This window comes from Odocoileus virginianus, chromosome 2 (genome assembly GCF_023699985.2).
Source record: "Odocoileus virginianus isolate 20LAN1187 ecotype Illinois chromosome 2, Ovbor_1.2, whole genome shotgun sequence".
Lineage (NCBI taxonomy): Eukaryota > Metazoa > Chordata > Mammalia > Artiodactyla > Cervidae > Odocoileus > Odocoileus virginianus.
The window spans coordinates 14724762-14743657 of record NC_069675.1 but is presented as its reverse complement, the minus strand read 5'-3'; the positions used below and the strand labels follow the sequence as shown (position 1 = coordinate 14743657).

The window sequence follows — 18896 nt, the reverse complement described above, 5'->3', positions numbered from 1 at the left end:
TAGAAATGCTTCCAAACTGACCAACACACAGCTCTCAGTGTCAGTCACGCTCAAGGCACCCCTGCAATAATAAACTCTCTCAGCATACATGCAGGATCAAGTTCTCAGGAGACCAAGAATACACAAACTGAGAACTTGTTTTAAGAATAGCTTGTCTTAATAACAGCGCCTCACTTACCCTGAGACACTGAAACACTAACTGTCTGTGATCCATTCTTCTCTGCATTTGCTGGTGGCTTTGCTACAGGAATTCCAAGACCTCCAATGTACGGGTTGTAATTGTAGGTGCCATAATCAGCACCCCAATAGTCATACCATGTACTGCTTATTGGCTTAAAAAAATAGAAAGAACTGTGGTTTATTTTTGACTCTTCACTAACAGTAACATATTATTTATACCACCTTAACTCAAACAGGGCTATAAAGTAAACATTCCCCTTACCCTTTAAGTTTTTAAAACATAAACTTAATGATCCATAGGAATGGTTCAGAATATTCCATTGTATCCCCAAGTCTAAAAAGACCTTATTTATTAGAATCTAGCATCTTAATAAAATCTCTTACAAACAAAATAAACTAAAATAAAGTATTAGAGATGTATCTCTTTTAGAAAGAGTAGCGGCTAGTAAAGATTCTGCAATGAACTCAACCTGGATGAGCTTAAATGCTGCTTGAAACATCAGTACTCCATAACCATACCTCCTATGTTTATTAATGGTTCTTATTAACATTTAATATTAGCAGCTATATTAAAAAAGTGATGTCAGTTCTCCTTATAACATTCTAATAGTATCATAAAAAATCTACTATAGTATCTATAGTAATTTAATTTTGAGCAAACAAAATAATGGGTTACATTAAGTGTATACTTTCCTCTTTTAAGTAATCAATAAACCAGAAGTATAAGATGAAAGATTTTAATTGCAAAGAACATTTTAGTGGATCATACCTTAAAGACTTTGGCTGCAAGAGGATCCTTTTCCAAATCAATATCTAAAGGATCAATGTCAACTTCCATTAGATCCTGAAGTAGCTCAAGGTCAATTTCTTTATCTTTTTCCAAAGAGGAAAGAGGAGGTGCACCTTCAAATAATTTAAAGTGATTTTTTTGGTGGAATATATAAAATTTACCCAATATACTACTGCTTTTAATTATAAAGTAATTGCATTTACTTAAATATAAAATGTTTCTGATACAGAAGTCTCTAAATTTTTATACTTGACAATTAAGCATAAGTAAGTACACAAACACATCACCCCATAACACACACAATTAAAAACACCAGTGCAATAGTATGTAACTTCCTAGTGGAAAAGACCATAGGATTAGTCCTTGTTGAATCAAGTCACATAAACTTTGTTATTAAAAATAATCACTAACCATTTCTAGAATGAACAATATTGTTCATTTTATTGCCTCAAACATATAATTCATAAATTACACCCAATAGTTAGGGAAAGAAAACCCATTATTAAAGTGAAAAGTAAAGTTTTAAGAACACTGCTATTCACCTTATTTTTCTATCATGAGTTAGAAAATATTCTGCTCTCAGATGATTGCAAATGCTTGACCAGCCTTTTATGCCTTCCAACTTTTCCTTTCTTTCTCACCCTTTTTTATTCAACATATATTTATACAATGTCAAGAAAACATCAGACTCATTAGGGTTTGAGTATATGAAGATCAATAAAATATATATCTACTTTCCAATAAATTAACAGGGGTTCAAAGGTGAGGGTACACAACAGAAATTCAACCAAATACAGCATGGTAGCTGCTACTGGAGACAATCAAGGAAGTAGGTAGCACCAACAGCAGTCTCCAACATAGCTGGTGGTGACGGGAAAAGCTTCGTGGAGGAGGGTAGCTGTATGTGAATCTCAGACAAGAAGTTCAGTATGTAAACTAGAGAAGAAAGTCTGCTCCAGGTAAAGGGACTATCAGACAGAGAGGATAAAATCATGAGAGACTCTAAGATTAAGTAGTGAAACAAATGAAATGACTGTAGCATTGCAATATATAAGGAAATAACTTAAACAGAGTCTTGAAAAGTAGGGAGTACACCACAAAGGTTTGTACATGCTAAGACGCACTCTATAGTTTTGAAAAGGCAGAAAACAAAGAAAGAAAAAAGAACCATTGCTGTCTTTACCACTGTGTATTTTTAACTCCTTTCTAGCTTGTAATTCCTTCCACAGAGCCAAGACTGTACCAAAATAACATGGAAACTGAGAAAGGATACCATTTTACTAGAAAAAGCATGCAAAGTGCTTCCCCGGTGGCTCAGTGGTGAAGAATCCACCTGCCAATGCAGGAGACAGGAGATGAGTCTGGGTCAGGGAAGACCACACCTGCCGCGGAGCACTAACCCTGTTTGCCTCCACAACTGAGCCTGTGATCTAGAGCCCAGGAACTGAAACTACTGAAGCCTGTGCACCCAGAGCCGGTGCTCTGCACCAAGAGAAGACACCACAATCAGAAGCCCACACACTGCAATGAGGCGTAGCCCCCGCTCACTGAAACTACAAAAAGGCCCATGCAGTGATGATGAACCAGCACAGGCATAAATAAATAAATAAAAATTATTTTTAAAAAGCAGCATGCAGAAAATCAAAGTAAAACCTATTTATCAGAAAAATACTGACATCGTTACTAAGGCTAAAGACTTACTATAAAAATTTTACACTTCATTAATATTCTTAATTTTGAAATTTAAGTTCACACTTTTAAAAAAAGAGCTAAGGATATGTTTAGTTAAAAAGCAACGGATATACCTGTCACATCATGTGTCAAAGGTTCATCGATAGTTTCCAGCAGCTGAACTGAAGACTGCTGCAGGGAGTCGTCAGAGTCACCAGCTGTGGCACCTACATCATCACTCACTGTTCCTTCCTCCATGGCTTCCGCAGCTACTGGAGCCAGCAATTCTCCTGCAGGTGAGAATATCATCACCCTAGCTGCTTTAGTAATTAGTAAAGACACCCAAAACATGTTTTTTCATCTAGTATAGAGAATAGCATGTACACTCTACCAACCATAAAAGATTCTGAGGCAAATGAGTCCTCATCTATCCAAGGAAATGCTAGGGCCTTCCACTGCACTAACTTCAAATGCTAAATAGTAAAAACATAAAATGCGTGCCTTATGAACAAGGAGTCATTATCATCACTTTAAATATATTAACTCACTTATTCATCAAAATAACAATAAAGATGTTTTTATTACCCTTATTTTACAGATGAAAAAAACTGAGGAATAGGGAGTACCTTCCTCAAGCGTACCAAGAGAACTTGGAAGCAGCCCACTGCTGGTATTAATAAGGAAGCAGACTAGCTCCCGTATCCCTGCACTTTATAACCTAATTCCTCCATAAACACTTGCATTTATCACAGGTGGTAACATAATTAAACACAAATAATTCAAAAAGGTTGCTATTGCTGAGATAAGACATTTTACACTTTTGAGGGGCACAGTTTCCTTTAATGATTAGTCAAGCATCAACAAACTCATTTTGATATACCTTATTAAAAATAAATCCTAACAAACCTGCTAAAATATCCTGTAGCATACAAGTTAAGGAATATTGAGCCCAAGCACCACCCCAAGATATATCTCCTCTATTGAAGTCAGTTCCAACCAAAAGTAATAGCAGTCTTTCCAGCTGGGGTTCGTTCACAATCTCACATAGATGTATAGTTGGCCTCGTGGCATTCGCAATGCGTGCAAGAACCTGTAATACATTTTATAAAATCATACACTTAAGTAGCTATTACATGTTTTCTCCAAAAATAAAGCACTGAAGTAACTTTTCAAATAGAATGCGCCTAATGTCAAAATATAACTATTTGACATGAAATGCAAAGGAAATGTAACTTCATGGATCAAAAGTTAAAATCCAGGTAAAAAAATGAGTTGAAAAGTTCCATTTCTACAAACAATGAATATGCTACAGGAAAGCCTTCAGGGCTTTTCCCTCTGGAGAAGGGAAAGGCTACCCACTCCAGTATTCTGGCCAGTAGAATTCCATGGACGGTATAGTCCCTGTGGTCACAGAGTCAGACATGACTGAGAGACTTTTACTTCACTTCACACTATTTACATTTCAAGTCTACATTAATCTAGTTTTAACTAGATTAAAAATGTATAATAGGTCTCCTAAAAATAAGTGCCCAAGTATTTCTAAAATCTTTCAAGGCACATTAAAAAAAACTAAACCGCATAAAAGGAAAACCAAAGCACTTTTATTTCTCTTAAAACTCAATTTAAAACTGTATTTTTTTCTTCATTCTTTTTCTTATTCTCTAAGCCTGTAATTATAAATTAGGCCTATTAGTTTACTTACCTTACAAACAAACAATAAGAGATCTGCATGGCATGTAAAATCCATAGAGAGGAGAAACAGGACAAGTTTCTGGACTACTGAAATACAACGTTCATGGGCCAGAGTAAATGGAAGTGGTTCTATCTCTGGACTTTCTTTTGTTGTTGTAACTTCTGTGTCTAAATTAGAACGAGACCACTCCGCCGTCCGACGTAACCGAATTAAATCCTTAAAGTGCTATACACAGAAATTTACAATATTGTCAATGTTTATTGAATGAAAATTCTTTCAATATGAGTTTATTTCTGAGATGAAAATATACACTCAGAAAACATACAACTGTAAAGAACATGATTTTTAAGCAAACCATAAGCTTCAAAAAGTAAGATTATTAAAAACTATACTGACAATATACACCTTTGTCTATTTTACAATAATGCATCAGATGTCTGACAATATTTCAGAAAGGAGGAATTCTATAAAAAGGCTCTATCAGGGCAAATCTATTACTTTAAATATTACCAAAACACCCTAAACATAATCTTTAAAGGTGAATGGTAAAGAAACCTATACATACAAAGCATAGAGTATTAATTCATTTCAAATTTTGCTGTAATAATTGTAATCTCATATTTATAGAAACACAATATGCAAACTTCGTTGCGATTGAAATGCTATCCCCCTAGCTGAAAAAAAAAAGTCATTATTTTTAAAAAAACTTTATTTAAAAATCACTGAAATTAATTTTCACTTAGAATGGACACATTAGGAAAACCGTACACATCCTGAATCCTTTTATCATCAATTTACTGGAACACAATCCATTTTAAAGAAAATACACTAGAAAAATACTTTAAGTCCACATTATCCATGTATTTCCTTGAGTTAAAGCTACCTTCCCCCTCAAAAAAGTACATAGGATAGATTTTTCTGCTGATAAGCAGAATAACATAAAGCTTCCTGATCATTATTAAAGATATTTAACTATTCAAATAATTTAAAATATTAATACTAAATGGAAGAGCAACTTTTCTAATTATATTAAAAAATAAAGATCATACCTTTGAGGTAGCCTGCTTTAATTTTGCTTGTTCTACCAGAAGTTTATATGATGATCCTTTGTTACTCTGTATTTTTTCTTTTTCCATCTGTTCCACCAAAGCCTTCTGTTTTGCTTTTAATAAGTTAAGTTGCTTTAAAGAAAATGTTAATCTTATAGTTAGCAATGTTAAAAACAACAAAATAAGTTATTGTACTTCTCAGAATCCATATAGCAAACTAATGGAATAAGTAGTTTTCTGTAAAGTCTAGTTTTAACTATATTGATTTTTTTAAAAATCACCTCCAAAATCCAAATAAAAGATCTCCCCATTTTGTAATTAAGAAGTAACCAATTTGTTATCCATGGAAGAAGAGAAATAAGTGGAATACTTTTTTTTATGTAAGCCTCTAATGAGACTGACTGATGGAATGTTTTTAAATAGAGGAAAAGAATTATTTCTAAATACACTAGGAAAATACTTTTACTGTACAAGAGTCCTAGCTTGGCTTTTATGGAAATCTCCTTCAAGAGTAGTACATTTTTTGGTATGTCTATGATTCTTATTAATTAAAAATTTTATAACTATAAATTCACATGCAGTTATTAAAAATAATGCAGAGATCTCTTTTACACTTTACCTAATTTTGCCTAACCCATTTTGCCTAACAATAGTAAAATATCACAACAGAGTAATGACATTATCACAATTCACCAAAGTTATTCAGATTTCAGTGATGTGAAAAAGCTTTACATCATTTTTCTTGCAAAAGGGCCAATGGTTGCTCATAGTAGAAAAACTCAGAAGTAAAAGTAAGTAATTTAGTGCTAAGTCATGCTTTTTAAAAAACCCAAAGCTTTCACAAACTTTCAGAACATACATGTTTTCATATAAATTCGCACTTCATCTTAAATTAGCTTTCCTGGTTGCTCAGACAGTAAAAAGTCTGCCTGCAGTGCAGGAGACCGAGGTTTGATTCCTAGGTCAGGAAGATCCCCTGGAGAAAGAAATGGCAACCCCACTCCAATATTCTTGCCTGAAAAATCCCATGGATGGAGGAGCCTGGCAGGCTACAGTTCATGGGGTTGCAAAGAGTCAGACACTACTGAGCGACTTCACTTTTTTTCTTTCATCTTAAATCAATTATACGAATATTTTTAAGAGACATACTAGGCTCCATACTGGATATTAAAGATATAGTATATATTTCTATATATACTGTAAGACAAAGAGGAAGATGCATTTTAAAATATAACTATAATAAAGTACTGGTGTATGAGAATCTGACATCAGCTATAAACTCAGGTTAAAAGAATCTCAACAGAAGAATACAATAAATATAACGAAAGGGAAAATACAGGATACATGGGATTATTTTATAGGATTCTAATTTAGAAACCAGGGAAGATCTCCTTGAGGAAGTGAATATGAACTAATTTCTGAAAAGTAAGTTCAATTATCCAAGCAAAATAGTAAATTAAATGTTTGGCGGGGGAAGAGGAAGGGATGGGGGAATAAGCACATGCTAAAATAAATCTTGGAGGAGAAGACTGGTTGCAGGTGGTCCAGGAACTCAAATTCAATATGGCTAGGCCAAAATTCAAACCTAAAAGTTAGACGGGCAGATGATAGATATGCTAAAGCCACGTTAAGGGAGTTTTACCATCATTCAAAGATAATCTGGAAAACACTAACAATTTAGAGGTGGAGTGATATGATTAGGTTTGTATCTAAAAGAACTCTCTAGGTGCAGCATGAAAAATGAACTGGATTGAGCAAACAAAGGCAGATATGTCTTCTGACTACACAAATGATGGCTGTACTTAGAAAGTAGTATCAGACATGTGAGAAGGTAGACAGTTTAAAAGAATTTGGCAAAAATCTGTGAACTATGTATTGTAGGCATCTTACAAATAAACAAACTCAGTCTCAAAAGTGTCAAGTAATTTCCCTAAATTAAGTAGTTCATTAAATGTCATACCTAAGGTCTGATGGAAAGTCTACCTCAAACAATGTCTCAAACACTAAAACAACCCAAGCAAAAAAATACTGAAAGTTACCTGTTTATGATGAACTAGCTGCTTTCTTATTTTTCTGGAATATAATCTATCAAGGCTACTGCTGCCTTTGGAAGATCTACTTATGTTCTGGGTGTGCAGACTATTGTTAATAAAACTCCACTGGTTACCTACAGAGCAAGGAAAAGTTGTATTAGCAATTATGATAAATGTGATTTTAAAGTACTGTTCATACCTAGAAAATATAAAATAATAAACGTGTCAATCACAACAAAGCAGTTTTTTTAAAAAATTAAGGAAACCATCATAAAGAAATTGCTAAGAACATGTGATCTTAGAAAAGTTAACCTAGACCCTAAGTGACTTTAAGACCAGAGTTCTCTATTCCTTCAATCTTTCCATTAAGGGAACAGTCAACTTTTTCCACAACTGTTTAAAATTAATCTTTGTACAATACCACTTTGATAAAGTCACTCAAATGTAACAACAAAATGCTCGCTATTGCCTATTTCAAACTCTATGCTTCTGTGCAGGTATCCAAAAAAAAAGGATACTTAATAATCTGATTTAATGATTGTGAAAAGAAGACTGAATAGTTAAAAAACCATGCTATATAGCTCTATTTCTTCTCATTCTGGAATGTGTCCAGACTATTCCATACTGATCATTCTGTTCAGTTCAGGCTTAATCCCACATGTCACCAATCCTCAATGAATTTTTTCACATCTGCTTAACCTAATGACAGCTTTTTCTGTTCTCTTATTATCCTTTTGTCAAGTCAATTCAAATTCTTCAGGCCTTAAAAAAATGTCTTCCACCAATGTGTTTTCATAATACCTGAATACTATGAATAAAACTAAGGCTTCACATACTATTTGTTATATTCCAACTTTACATGCAGTTGCATTTGTGTCTTACTTCTAGAGTCTATAACTAAGTAGTGACCTACAGATATTAATATACAGCATGGTTTAAAAAAAAATCCTTGTGCATGAAAAGAATTCCCCACCCTATTCTCAAACAATGTGTATCATAAAGAACTGATTAACGCATAAAACATCTCAACAGCCCTTTAATAGTATAATCCTAATAATTTTTTAAAATTCCAAATTTTATGGAAATTCTTATCTATATTTACATATGATATGTAGCTGCTTCATAAAGTCTTATTAACTTGGAAAACAAGAAGAAAATAATTTATCTTACACTTTGATTTCCTTTCATTTAAAAAATTTTCTGTGCTTCAAGCTTATGGAGATTACAACTCACAAAAACCTAAGAATTTCTGTATCTTGGCATACAAGTCACTTGCAGTTAATTAACAGAAACATTTTATAACAGTAAATGGAACAACACACTAAACACCGTAAACCACAGTAACCCTTCAGACTTCCTTCTCATTAGCTTCACGTGTAAGTGTGTTATCACTGCTAAAGGTAACTAATGCCTTACATAAATTACATATAGCTGGAATCTCCAGGCCAAAGTCAGTTCTGGAAAAATTGCATAGTCATTCAAAATCCCCATCCGCAGATTATTATAAACTTGTGATACCTGTCATAAACCTCTCCCTGTCTTTACCATTCAAAGGTTTCTTTGCAGCTGCTGCTTCATCTTCCACAGTTGCCACATAATCCAGCAACCTGGACACGAGCATAACCACCCAACTGATCATGGGGATATCTAGCACTCCTGGATAGAGACGAAAGGGGGGGAAACAGTCACGTGACCCTAAGAATCCTAATGCAGTCTGGTAAAATAATTATAAAATTAAGATATCTTATAACTCCAAAATATACCATATAATTATCAACACTAACATTTATTTATAGTAAGCCTCAAAATTGAAACCTGCGGCCACAAATTGAGTAACACATCAAATCTAATGGAAGATTTAACAAATCTTTCATGGTACAAAAACAGATCCATAAGTATAATTTGAATCTAACAGGTAATAACTTACAGAAAACAAGGTATAAGAAGCTATTCTTAAACTTAAAGGGGGCTGAAATTTTTAAAAAAGCTCTCAATTTACAAGACATATAGTTTTACACTATGTTTCACAGTTTTTATTCCAGTAACAATTTTCCTGCTCAAACAAAGCTCATTATCAATAAACAGAACAGCAATGCTGCTGCAAAACTTAAACTTAAGAGCCTGATTTTAATCATGATATTATGAAAACAACATACACAATAATTTCCAAGTTCAAAATTCACATAAAGAAAAGGTAACTCATTGAAAAAGCGGTAACCACAAGGCAGTCAATCACATGAAGGCTTGTCATTCTAAAAAGTCTGTATCACAAAAATATCAACAAAATGTGCAGCAAAATGAATATTAAAATAAATATTTCAGAGTAGATAGTTTACAAAAACAGTATTTACAGGAATCTTATGTTTTTACTGAAGAACACTAATTTAAATAATACCTTCTGTCCTCCTATGCATGGGTAACTGTGGCTGAAGAGGTGACAGTAAGTTATCCAACAGATTAAGTAAGCTTTCTAATACTCCACTGTTACTAAGTGATCTCTGACCAATGCAGGAAAGTAACATGAAGACCCTAAAAAAAAAAAAAAAAAACAAATAAAACACTGGGTATGAATCAATTTAACTGTTCATATTCAAAATAATTCACACTGTAATTTAACAGAGTAATGACAGACTATTTGGTTATTAGTAAGATTTATATCTGGAAGCACAATGTTAAAAATAGCTCTTTTTCAGCTATTTGCTTATATTTTCTAACTTTATCCACAAGAAATCAGGTAGAGACAACATTATCACAGACTCAAAAAAATACATTTGACACATACAGTAATAGAATCTGATAGGAAACACTTGTAAACACAAATCAATCAACTCCATATATTCAGTTAGGAAACTAAAGAATATGGTTCAGTTATATCATGTAGAATCTTCTTCAATATGCCCTTCACCAGGCATTGCTCAAACTCTGAAAAGACATGCTTAATTTTTCCCCACTCGGTATGCACATACACAACATTTCCAATTTGAACACCGTGGGGATAAACCACTGACAACATTTTATTCCGGCATTTTCTAACCTACCGATCCTGTGGGAAGATGAGAAGCTGCTCGGAATTGTACAATTCCTGAAGAACATTGGAAAGAAACTGGCCCCACCATCTTTCACCACCACACAGCTGAACAAGTAGAAGACCAGTATGCAACCGTATCTTTGGGGTTCCACTGATGCACAGGTGTTTAAAAAGCTCTTCACAGGCCTGGGCATGGAACGTACTCTGCAAAACTGCAGGAACAGAGTGTCCTATTACAAGAAAGAAAACAGTAAAATTTCCTATTTAAGAGCATGCTGTAGGATCAAAATCAGCATTCCCAGATAGGCTTTCCTCCTTACCAGCAAAATCTGGTCTATTTATTTTCCTATTTATTTATTTCTTATATGTGGAATTTTAATTGCTATTTGTGAAAAAATTAGCAATTACATCGATTATACTTCTTCTATATGAAGTTGGGTGAATCAGATAGCTCTGTGTGTGTGTGCGCGCGTGCGCGCACATGCGTGCGCATGTGTATATGTTTGGGTGCACATGGTCACAGCCATATGTAATGATCAAAAATAGCTCCTGGCTAGAAACTGACAGTTCTGTTAGATTAGCAACTTATTAACAGCTTTCAGTGTTGAAATTTCAAATAGTAATTATTATTTTGCCAGTTAACACAATGATGTGGAACATCAATAGCTGAAACTCAAGAAAAAATTAATCACAGATTTAAGAAAAACAAATAAAAATAAGGGAAAAAAATCACTCAACCTAAAAACACATTTCAAAACATATCAGAAAGGATATCAAAATAAATAGTACCCAGTAAATATTAATACATTAAAACATACAAAATCATATGAAATGTATTTCCAGCCTTTTTAAGTACTTAAGCTAAATACAAACCATTGGAAGAGTGAAGAAGGCTGAGCAAAGTGTCCAATAAATATCTGATGATGGTACGTAACTGCTCTGTGGAAGACGTCTGAATTAAATCTTTTGGGTCTGATGTTTCATTTAACATCTTCCTACTTGCACCAAGAGCCACTTTGAGCCTCTGCACTGCATTATGAGCCAAATTTAGCTGAAGCTGTAGCTGGATACAGTCCTGATATGCAGAAAAAACTCGACTGTCCTCCTCGACTGCCTTGTCTGGCTTTCGCAAAAAGTACTGTGCGTTGTTAGCGCTGTTGAGAGGAGGAAGATCAATACTTTGCAAAAGAGTTTCCAGTCGATGACAAGCTAAGTTATACCTATAAGCAAAAAATAAATGAATAAAATAATTCTTGCAATGTTCTCTTTAAAATACATACACGAATACACACTAAAAATAAAATCTCTAAAACAAGTTAACATACAACCATTAGAAAGAATTAATCAATTGGTAAGTAGTAAAAATAAATAATTATTAATCATATTAATGCATTAAACATTATAACATGCTAGTGTCCTCCTGCTTTTTGCCTTTCTCTATATACTTATGAAAAGGCATTTCTTGACCAAGACATTATACAAAATATACAGCTTCAAAAAGTTAAAATAGACACCAATTTTCTACTAACCTGCACTGTATATCCTCCTGTAGAGCAACCATCATGGCTAAATGCTGGTCAATTTCTGGTTGGTTTGCAGATTCTCCCTCTCCCCTCAGAGGATCATGCATTAATTTCAGTTCACTCTCCCAAGGCAAGATATAAGTATGACCATAGTAAAATCCTAATGGGATTTTAGCTCTGGCATTTGTACTTCCATAACGTCCAATGACAGTGATCTGAAATGAAAACTTATAAATATACATACCTACTCATCTACAACAATAAAAATCTGAATCATGTATTTTAAAAAAACTATTATAAAGATACATTTTTTATTAAAGTACAGTTGATCTACAATATTGTGTTCATTTCTGCTGTGCAGCAAAGTGATTAACTTATACATATAGTTTAAAAGGAGACTTTAAAATTAAGTCTGAATATTTTTCACAACTTATCAGAAACAGAGAGAGTGTATCAATTCATCTTCTTGAAGTTCTTTACCTTCATGAATCTGCACACTGGAGGTGGTATCAAATCATGAAGAATTAGTGAATGGGTGCTAATATCAGTTGCCACTACCAATCGCCTCCCATCGACCTCTTCTCCTAATGTCCAAATGTCAATTGACAAGGAGGCCAAGTCTCCACAAGTGGGAATCAATACGTCTGTCAATAGTATTGGTCTGCCAAAATCCAAGGTCACAAATCTCCTTGCTCCTATGAGACAGAGAGAGCAACAGCTGACATAAAAGACCGCAACAATTAACCACAAGATACACTCAAAAACAACTTGGAACATTTATCTTAAAACATACAATCACCTTACTAAACTACAAACAATTAAGAAGTTAAAAATTCTCATTCAAAAATTGTCTAAAACTTCCATCTGTATTAAACTCCAAGATTTAAGTTAAAAATATATATAAGAATAAGTTACTGTGAAGGCAATCAACTGTACACATAAGCTTATTTTAAAACTTTAAAACCAAAAAAGGTAAATCAGCAAAAACAGAATATAGATGAACTCAATAAACTACCTATCTGTTCTTCTTTCGGTCACTTGGTCTTTTTTCCTTCTAATTTTACAACTAAATGTATTAATGATGCCAAATTTTATTATTTGATTTTGGTTTTCTTAAGCCCTGTTTAACATCTTTTGGAGCTGCATCTTACATTGGGGTAAAGATGTAAAGGTAAAGTTTAAGGCCTAAACCACATGTAGGCATTACTACCACACTAAAAAATCTCTTACTAGGGCCCTACAATGGAGACAGGTAAAGCTTATCTCAAACAGTGCCTCCCTCCCATATTGACACATCACTGTCTCTTCAGCTCAGTACCAGATGAAGCAGAAGGCTTACTATTAAGGGCCACACTGAAGAGGCAGCATGTCTTCTCTGTGTGAGCTCATATTAATGAAAGGAAACAATGATCTGAGGGGAGAGCAGATTTGCATCTCACACACATTTCAGGAATAAGGTCAAGTACTGAAATAGTAGGCAGAATCATTAATAAAAATCCTAATTATTTTTCTTCTTTATTGGGTTTGGGCCAGAGAGCAATTTTACTAGTTACACTATATGGTGAAGGAACCCAAACTAAATTTAACTAATACAACTAGTGATATCTCCACAGAGCAGTTTTATGGAAAACCAGGGAGTTATCAGTAATTTTTCCTAAACAGGTAAGACTACTGAATGAAAAACATAATTCTCCCCTTTAGGGGGCTAACATGCCATAGTCAACGCCAGAGATAAAAAACCAAATCAGAGTGTAAACAACTGCTAACACTTCGTAAGACTGGACGCATAAGACTAGATGATAAATTTCACTCTAAATGCCAAAAACACTAATGTTGCTACCAATGAATGGTTAGTTGGGCAGAAAACACTGTCAACATCTTTTAAAAAACTCTTCCGAAGAGGAAACTACCCACTGCAATAAAGCAAATATGGTTCAACTGTTCACATAGTGAAACTAGTACAGTACTCACTATAGTCACATTACTTACACCTGCGGCTGATTCATGTCAACGTATGGTAAAAACCACCACAATCCTGTAATTAGCCTAATAAGCCTCCAATTATAATAAATAAACTAGTTTAAAAGAAAAAAAAACACAACAAGGATTTTGTTAAGTTCTGCTGCTGCTCAAGCCCAGAAATAACAGCTGGTAGGGTAATAAGGGAAATATTTCCTATGGTATATTAGTAAACCTACTCTAACTGAAAGCACCTATCCTGATCATAGGTCTCTAGCAATATAAGCATGGTAGAGGCCTAAGTAAAACCTTAGTTATCCAGAGACCATGAAATGTTAATCCTACTCAGTTACTATCAGTAGTAGTAACTCTGTCAGCTATTCTCAAAAAAAATGGTTCCAAGATTAGAACCATGAGACTAATGCTAGTCTTAGAAATACCTCTTTAAGCATAATTTTTAGTGTAATTGTAACTATGCAGCTACAATGGAGGCAGATACTTATGCCAACCATAGCCCAAGAGGTGAGATTCTTATAGAGATCAAACCCGCTGCCTGGACAGAATGAATGAAACTATTCAGCAGCATGCTTCCAATTCAGCTTCACCAGCACACAGTCTGAGTCCTAATGTGATGTTTGCTCTTGGTAAAAAGCACTTTCCCAAGAGCAGATGTGATTTATTTGCACAGGAAAATCAAACTACAAAATACTGTCTTCTAAGAACAAACAGACAAAGCAAAAAAATATATACTTTAAGAAAATCAAAGATTACCTGAATGCATTCGCTCTATAATAATGGACTGGTGAGGCGGAGGTTGAAGAAAATGTGAAGCATGAGAAATTGCAAGGGCTAGACCAGAACCAAGTGGATTCTAGAAAAGAAAAAAGTATAACTCTATATTGATATCACTTTTGCTCTATAAAAACTAATAACCATAAAATGAAGTTAATAAGTCTCATTTCCTGATGTATATTCTGTAATATTTTATAAAATAATCTGATTTGATATTAACAAGTTAACTGAATTTGCCTTCTAAAGTTAGCGCATACATCAAAATATTTTTAAATGTCTAAGCGAACACCTATTTAAAATATAGTAATTTACCATTCTGGACTTGTTGGAATTTTTGTTATGTGCAGCAAGATTGACTGTTGGGGGATCAATAACTGAGCCTGGGAAAAGCTGTGCAAGTTCGGCATTAATCACAACGGAAACTGCTTCATTGGGTGGGGTGAGTGGTGGAGTCATAAAAAGTGGTGTTGTTTTTGGAGTGGGTGGAATAACATCAGATGGATGAATGAAGAATCCAGGGGCTGCCACTGGGTTGGAAGGCACAGAGTTGTGAACAGGACCTACTGCTGATGCTGCTGACGCTGCTGCAGCTGCTGCAGCTGTTGTCTGATGTAACTTGGCTTCCAGCTTTGCTTTCTGTAAAAGAAGTAAAAGCAACAAATATAGACTAATCCTGCCTACCTATACTCTGGGGAACACTATATGGTATATATATGAAAATAAACATGATTAACTGGATCCTAGTGTGATAAAAATGAAAATAAGTTAAAAAATGGACTCAATATGAATGGTGTACTTCTATGTTGCATATATATTTCCTTAAAAATCTAATATTAAATTTCCTGAGTATTTGGGCAGTAGGACCTTCTCAAAGCAAAGGAGGAAAAGAAGCAGAACAATTAAATGTAAATAAAGAAACAAAATTATACTCAAAACAAAATATTAACAGGAAGTGGATTCTCATGTTGCCTAACCTGACACAATCTGTCACTAGGAATTGTATAGTCCACAACAAAATCTCCAAAACATCTGCTATTATTACTAAGTTTTAATTCACATTTATTTAGTGTCTTTAAATGTTGTTTTAGGTTTTACAAGGCATAAAAATAGTAACCGTTAACACTTATGTTTGACCAAGAATATTTATAAACAGAATAAAGAATGGATTTTAAAGATTACAAAGAAAATATCAATTATATTCCCCAAGATTATGTACTATGAAATGCATATATATAATTTTTAAAAATTTAAGTATATCATGAAGATGTTACCTCAATTTTTGCAGAAAATGGTTATCTCAGATCGGTCAAACCTAACTTCCTTTATGAAAATAACAGTCATTTGTACAGTACTTTTTCAGCTTTTGAAGTTTAGAGACAGCATGAACAAAGACCAAAGAGTCTCCAACCTGTTGCTGAAGCTTCAAAAGCTGCTGCTGTTTCTCCTGCAGCACCTGCAGCTGCTGCTCGGCTGAAGCCATGGCATGAGAGAGAGACTGCAAAGCTACCTGGGCCGCCGAGCTCAGGGCCGTCGAGGCTTCCCCCGCCGTCCCCGACGCCAGTCCGCCCGCGGCAGGAGCGACCCCGAAGGAGCTCACTGCCGAGACAAAGGGGAGAGCAGGTGAAGGCAGCGCAGAGACCGCAGCGGCACGCGCTGTGACGCTGAGCAGCAGTGAACTCTCATTTAGAAATAAAACTCTTGACAGGAAATCTTAATGGTAAAGCTATATCGATAATAACAGTATTCAAGTATAAGGGATCCAAGAATGATTTCTTAGCCAAAGAAAATTAGTATACTTTCAAGTTTAAAAATATTTTTAGCCTGAAGACGTTTCATTTAATATGGCTAAAATGAAAATACAAAACAATAATCTTATATAGTTTGAGCATGAGAAATAAACTGATTTTTGCTTTACTAAGATTCTACAGAAACAACACCTCTGCTCCCTCCCCTAAAAAGCTAAAAAAAAAAAAAAAACAGGAAACTTTCAATTATAAGAACATCGTTTAACAAGACTGCTGACACCGATTTCTCATTTTACAACATAGCCTAAAAAGAGAATCTGGCCCACATACAATATGTAAAACAGTGTTTCCTCAGAACACTAACAGGAACAGAAACATGTCCTATGCACAAATAAGTCTGGCACACACTGCTTACCCATGAATATTACAATTTTTAAAGATCTATAAAATTACACAAGTTTAAAATATTTTTACTCCCCTTTTCAATGTTATTCAAATATGTAGTATAAAAGAACTTTTTTTCCCATTAAATATTTACCAGTGTCTGTGTAAAACATTTTGAGAAAAGCTGAGATAAAAACTTAATTTCATAAACTCACACAATCTTCGACAAGAGAGGCAAGAACGTATATACAAAGGAAATAAGACAGTCTCTTCAGCAAGTTGCACTGGGAAAGCTGGACAGTCACATGTAAACCAATGAAGTCAGAACAAACCCTCACATCATACACAAAAATAAATTCAAAATGGCTTAAAGACTTAAATATAAGACATAACACCATGAAACTCCCATAAGAGAACATAGGCAAAACATTCTATGAATAAATAGACATAAATCACACCAATGTTTTCCTAGGTCAGTCTCCCAAGGCAATAGAAATGAAAGCAAAAATCAACAAACGTTGATTCAACAATGAATGAAATCAAACAAACTTACAGGCAGAGCAAACATACTATAAACAAACAAAAAGACAACCTATGGCCTGGGAGAAAATATTTGGGAAACTGCGACCAACAGGGGCTTAATATCCAAAATATACAAACAGTTCATACAACACAACAATAAAAAAACAAACAGCCCAACTGAAAAATGCGCAGAAGACCTAAATAAAAGAAGACATACAGAGGGCCAACAGATACATGAAAAGATGCTCAACACCACTAATTTTTTTTTCTATTTTCTAATATTTTTTTTCCATTTATTTTTATTAGTTGGAGGCTAATTACTTTACATCATTACAGTAGTTTTTGTCATACATTGAAATGAATTAGCCATGGATTTACATGTATTCCCCATCCCGGTCCCCCCTCCCACCTCCCTCTCCACCCGATCCCTCTGGGTCTTCCCAGTGCACCAGGCCCAAGCACTTGTCTCATGCACCCAACCTGGGCTGGTGATCCGTTTCACCCTACATAATATACATGTTTCAATGCTGTTCTCTTGAAAGATCCCACCCTCGCCTTCTCCCAGAGTCCACAAGTCTGTTCTATACATCTGAGTCTCTTTTTCTGTTTTGCATATAGAACACCACTAATTATTAAGAGAAGTGTAAAACAAAACTACAACAAGGTATTGCCTCACACTGGTCAGAATGGCCAAATTAAAAAGTCTACAAGTAACAAATGCTGGAGAGAGGGTGGAGAAAAGGAAACCCACCTATGCTGTTGGTGGGAATGTAAGTTGATACAATCACTATGGAAAACAGTATGTAGGGTCCTTAAAAAACTAAAAATAGAATTTCTGTATTATTCAGCAATCCCACTCCTGGGAATATAACCAGAGAAAGCTCTAACTCGAAAAAACATACATGTACCCCAATGTTCATTGCTGCACAATTTATAATATCCAAGCCAAGGAAGCAACCTAAGTGCCCATCAAAAGATGAATGGATAAAGGTGTGGTATACATATACAATGGAATACTACATGGCCATGAAAAGGAATGAAATAATGCCATCTGCAGCAAAAGGGGTGAACTTGGAAATTATTACATTAAGTGAAATAAGTCAGAAAGAGAAAGACTCACTTATATGTAGGAAAGACAACTGCTACAATAATAGGAAATGTAGAAGTTACCCTGTAGAGCTAACCTTAGTGGTAGAACTAGGGTTAGAACCAAGGGCCGTGTGAAATCAAATATAATGTTAGGCACAATGCTAAGTAAGGAACTTAACTCATTTAAACTTTGCAATGGCCCATGAGTAGGTAATATTTTTACCCTATTTCACAGGTAATGTATCTAAAACTGAGGAAGGCACACAGAAAAAATTAACACAACATTTTAAATCAACCATATCCCAATAAATATAAATAAGTAAAACTGAGGAAAGTAAAATTTACTATAAATATTTGAAAAGTAGGAGGGGGGGAGGTAATCTAACAGCATATTTTGACATTTAACAATGAGTATGTTATGCCAGAATTCAAATGAAC

At 34.5% G+C, this 18896-nt stretch overlaps 1 protein-coding gene across 10 annotated transcripts in view; it reads right to left on the bottom strand.

The window, feature by feature from the left end:
• The window catches only part of BIRC6 (baculoviral IAP repeat containing 6), a 210646-nt gene that overhangs the window by 108558 nt on the left and 83192 nt on the right, over positions 1–18896 (bottom strand). For 6 of the 10 annotated variants that reach the window (XR_011491208.1, XR_011491210.1, XM_070476650.1 and 3 more), the window contains 16 exons: positions 16127–16314; positions 15031–15354; positions 14698–14797; positions 12448–12662; positions 11974–12182; positions 11318–11664; positions 10455–10674; positions 9812–9945; positions 8935–9072; positions 7423–7550; positions 5384–5515; positions 4344–4559; positions 3548–3731; positions 2776–2931; positions 950–1083; positions 179–332 (listed from right to left, as the gene is read on the bottom strand). Coding sequence is in view for 8 of the 10 variants with exons in the window: in XM_070476650.1 (XP_070332751.1) it covers positions 179–332; positions 950–1083; positions 2776–2931; positions 3548–3731; positions 4344–4559; positions 5384–5515; positions 7423–7550; positions 8935–9072; positions 9812–9945; positions 10455–10674; positions 11318–11664; positions 11974–12182; positions 12448–12662; positions 14698–14797; positions 15031–15354; positions 16127–16314 (2979 nt within the window). In the remaining 2 variants the exon portion in view is untranslated. The remainder of the gene's footprint in view (positions 1–178; positions 333–949; positions 1084–2775; positions 2932–3547; positions 3732–4343; positions 4560–5383; positions 5516–7422; positions 7551–8934; positions 9073–9811; positions 9946–10454; positions 10675–11317; positions 11665–11973; positions 12183–12447; positions 12663–14697; positions 14798–15030; positions 15355–16126; positions 16315–18896) is intronic. The other 4 variants (XM_070476627.1, XM_070476635.1, XM_070476622.1 and 1 more) reach the window with 3 other exon arrangements.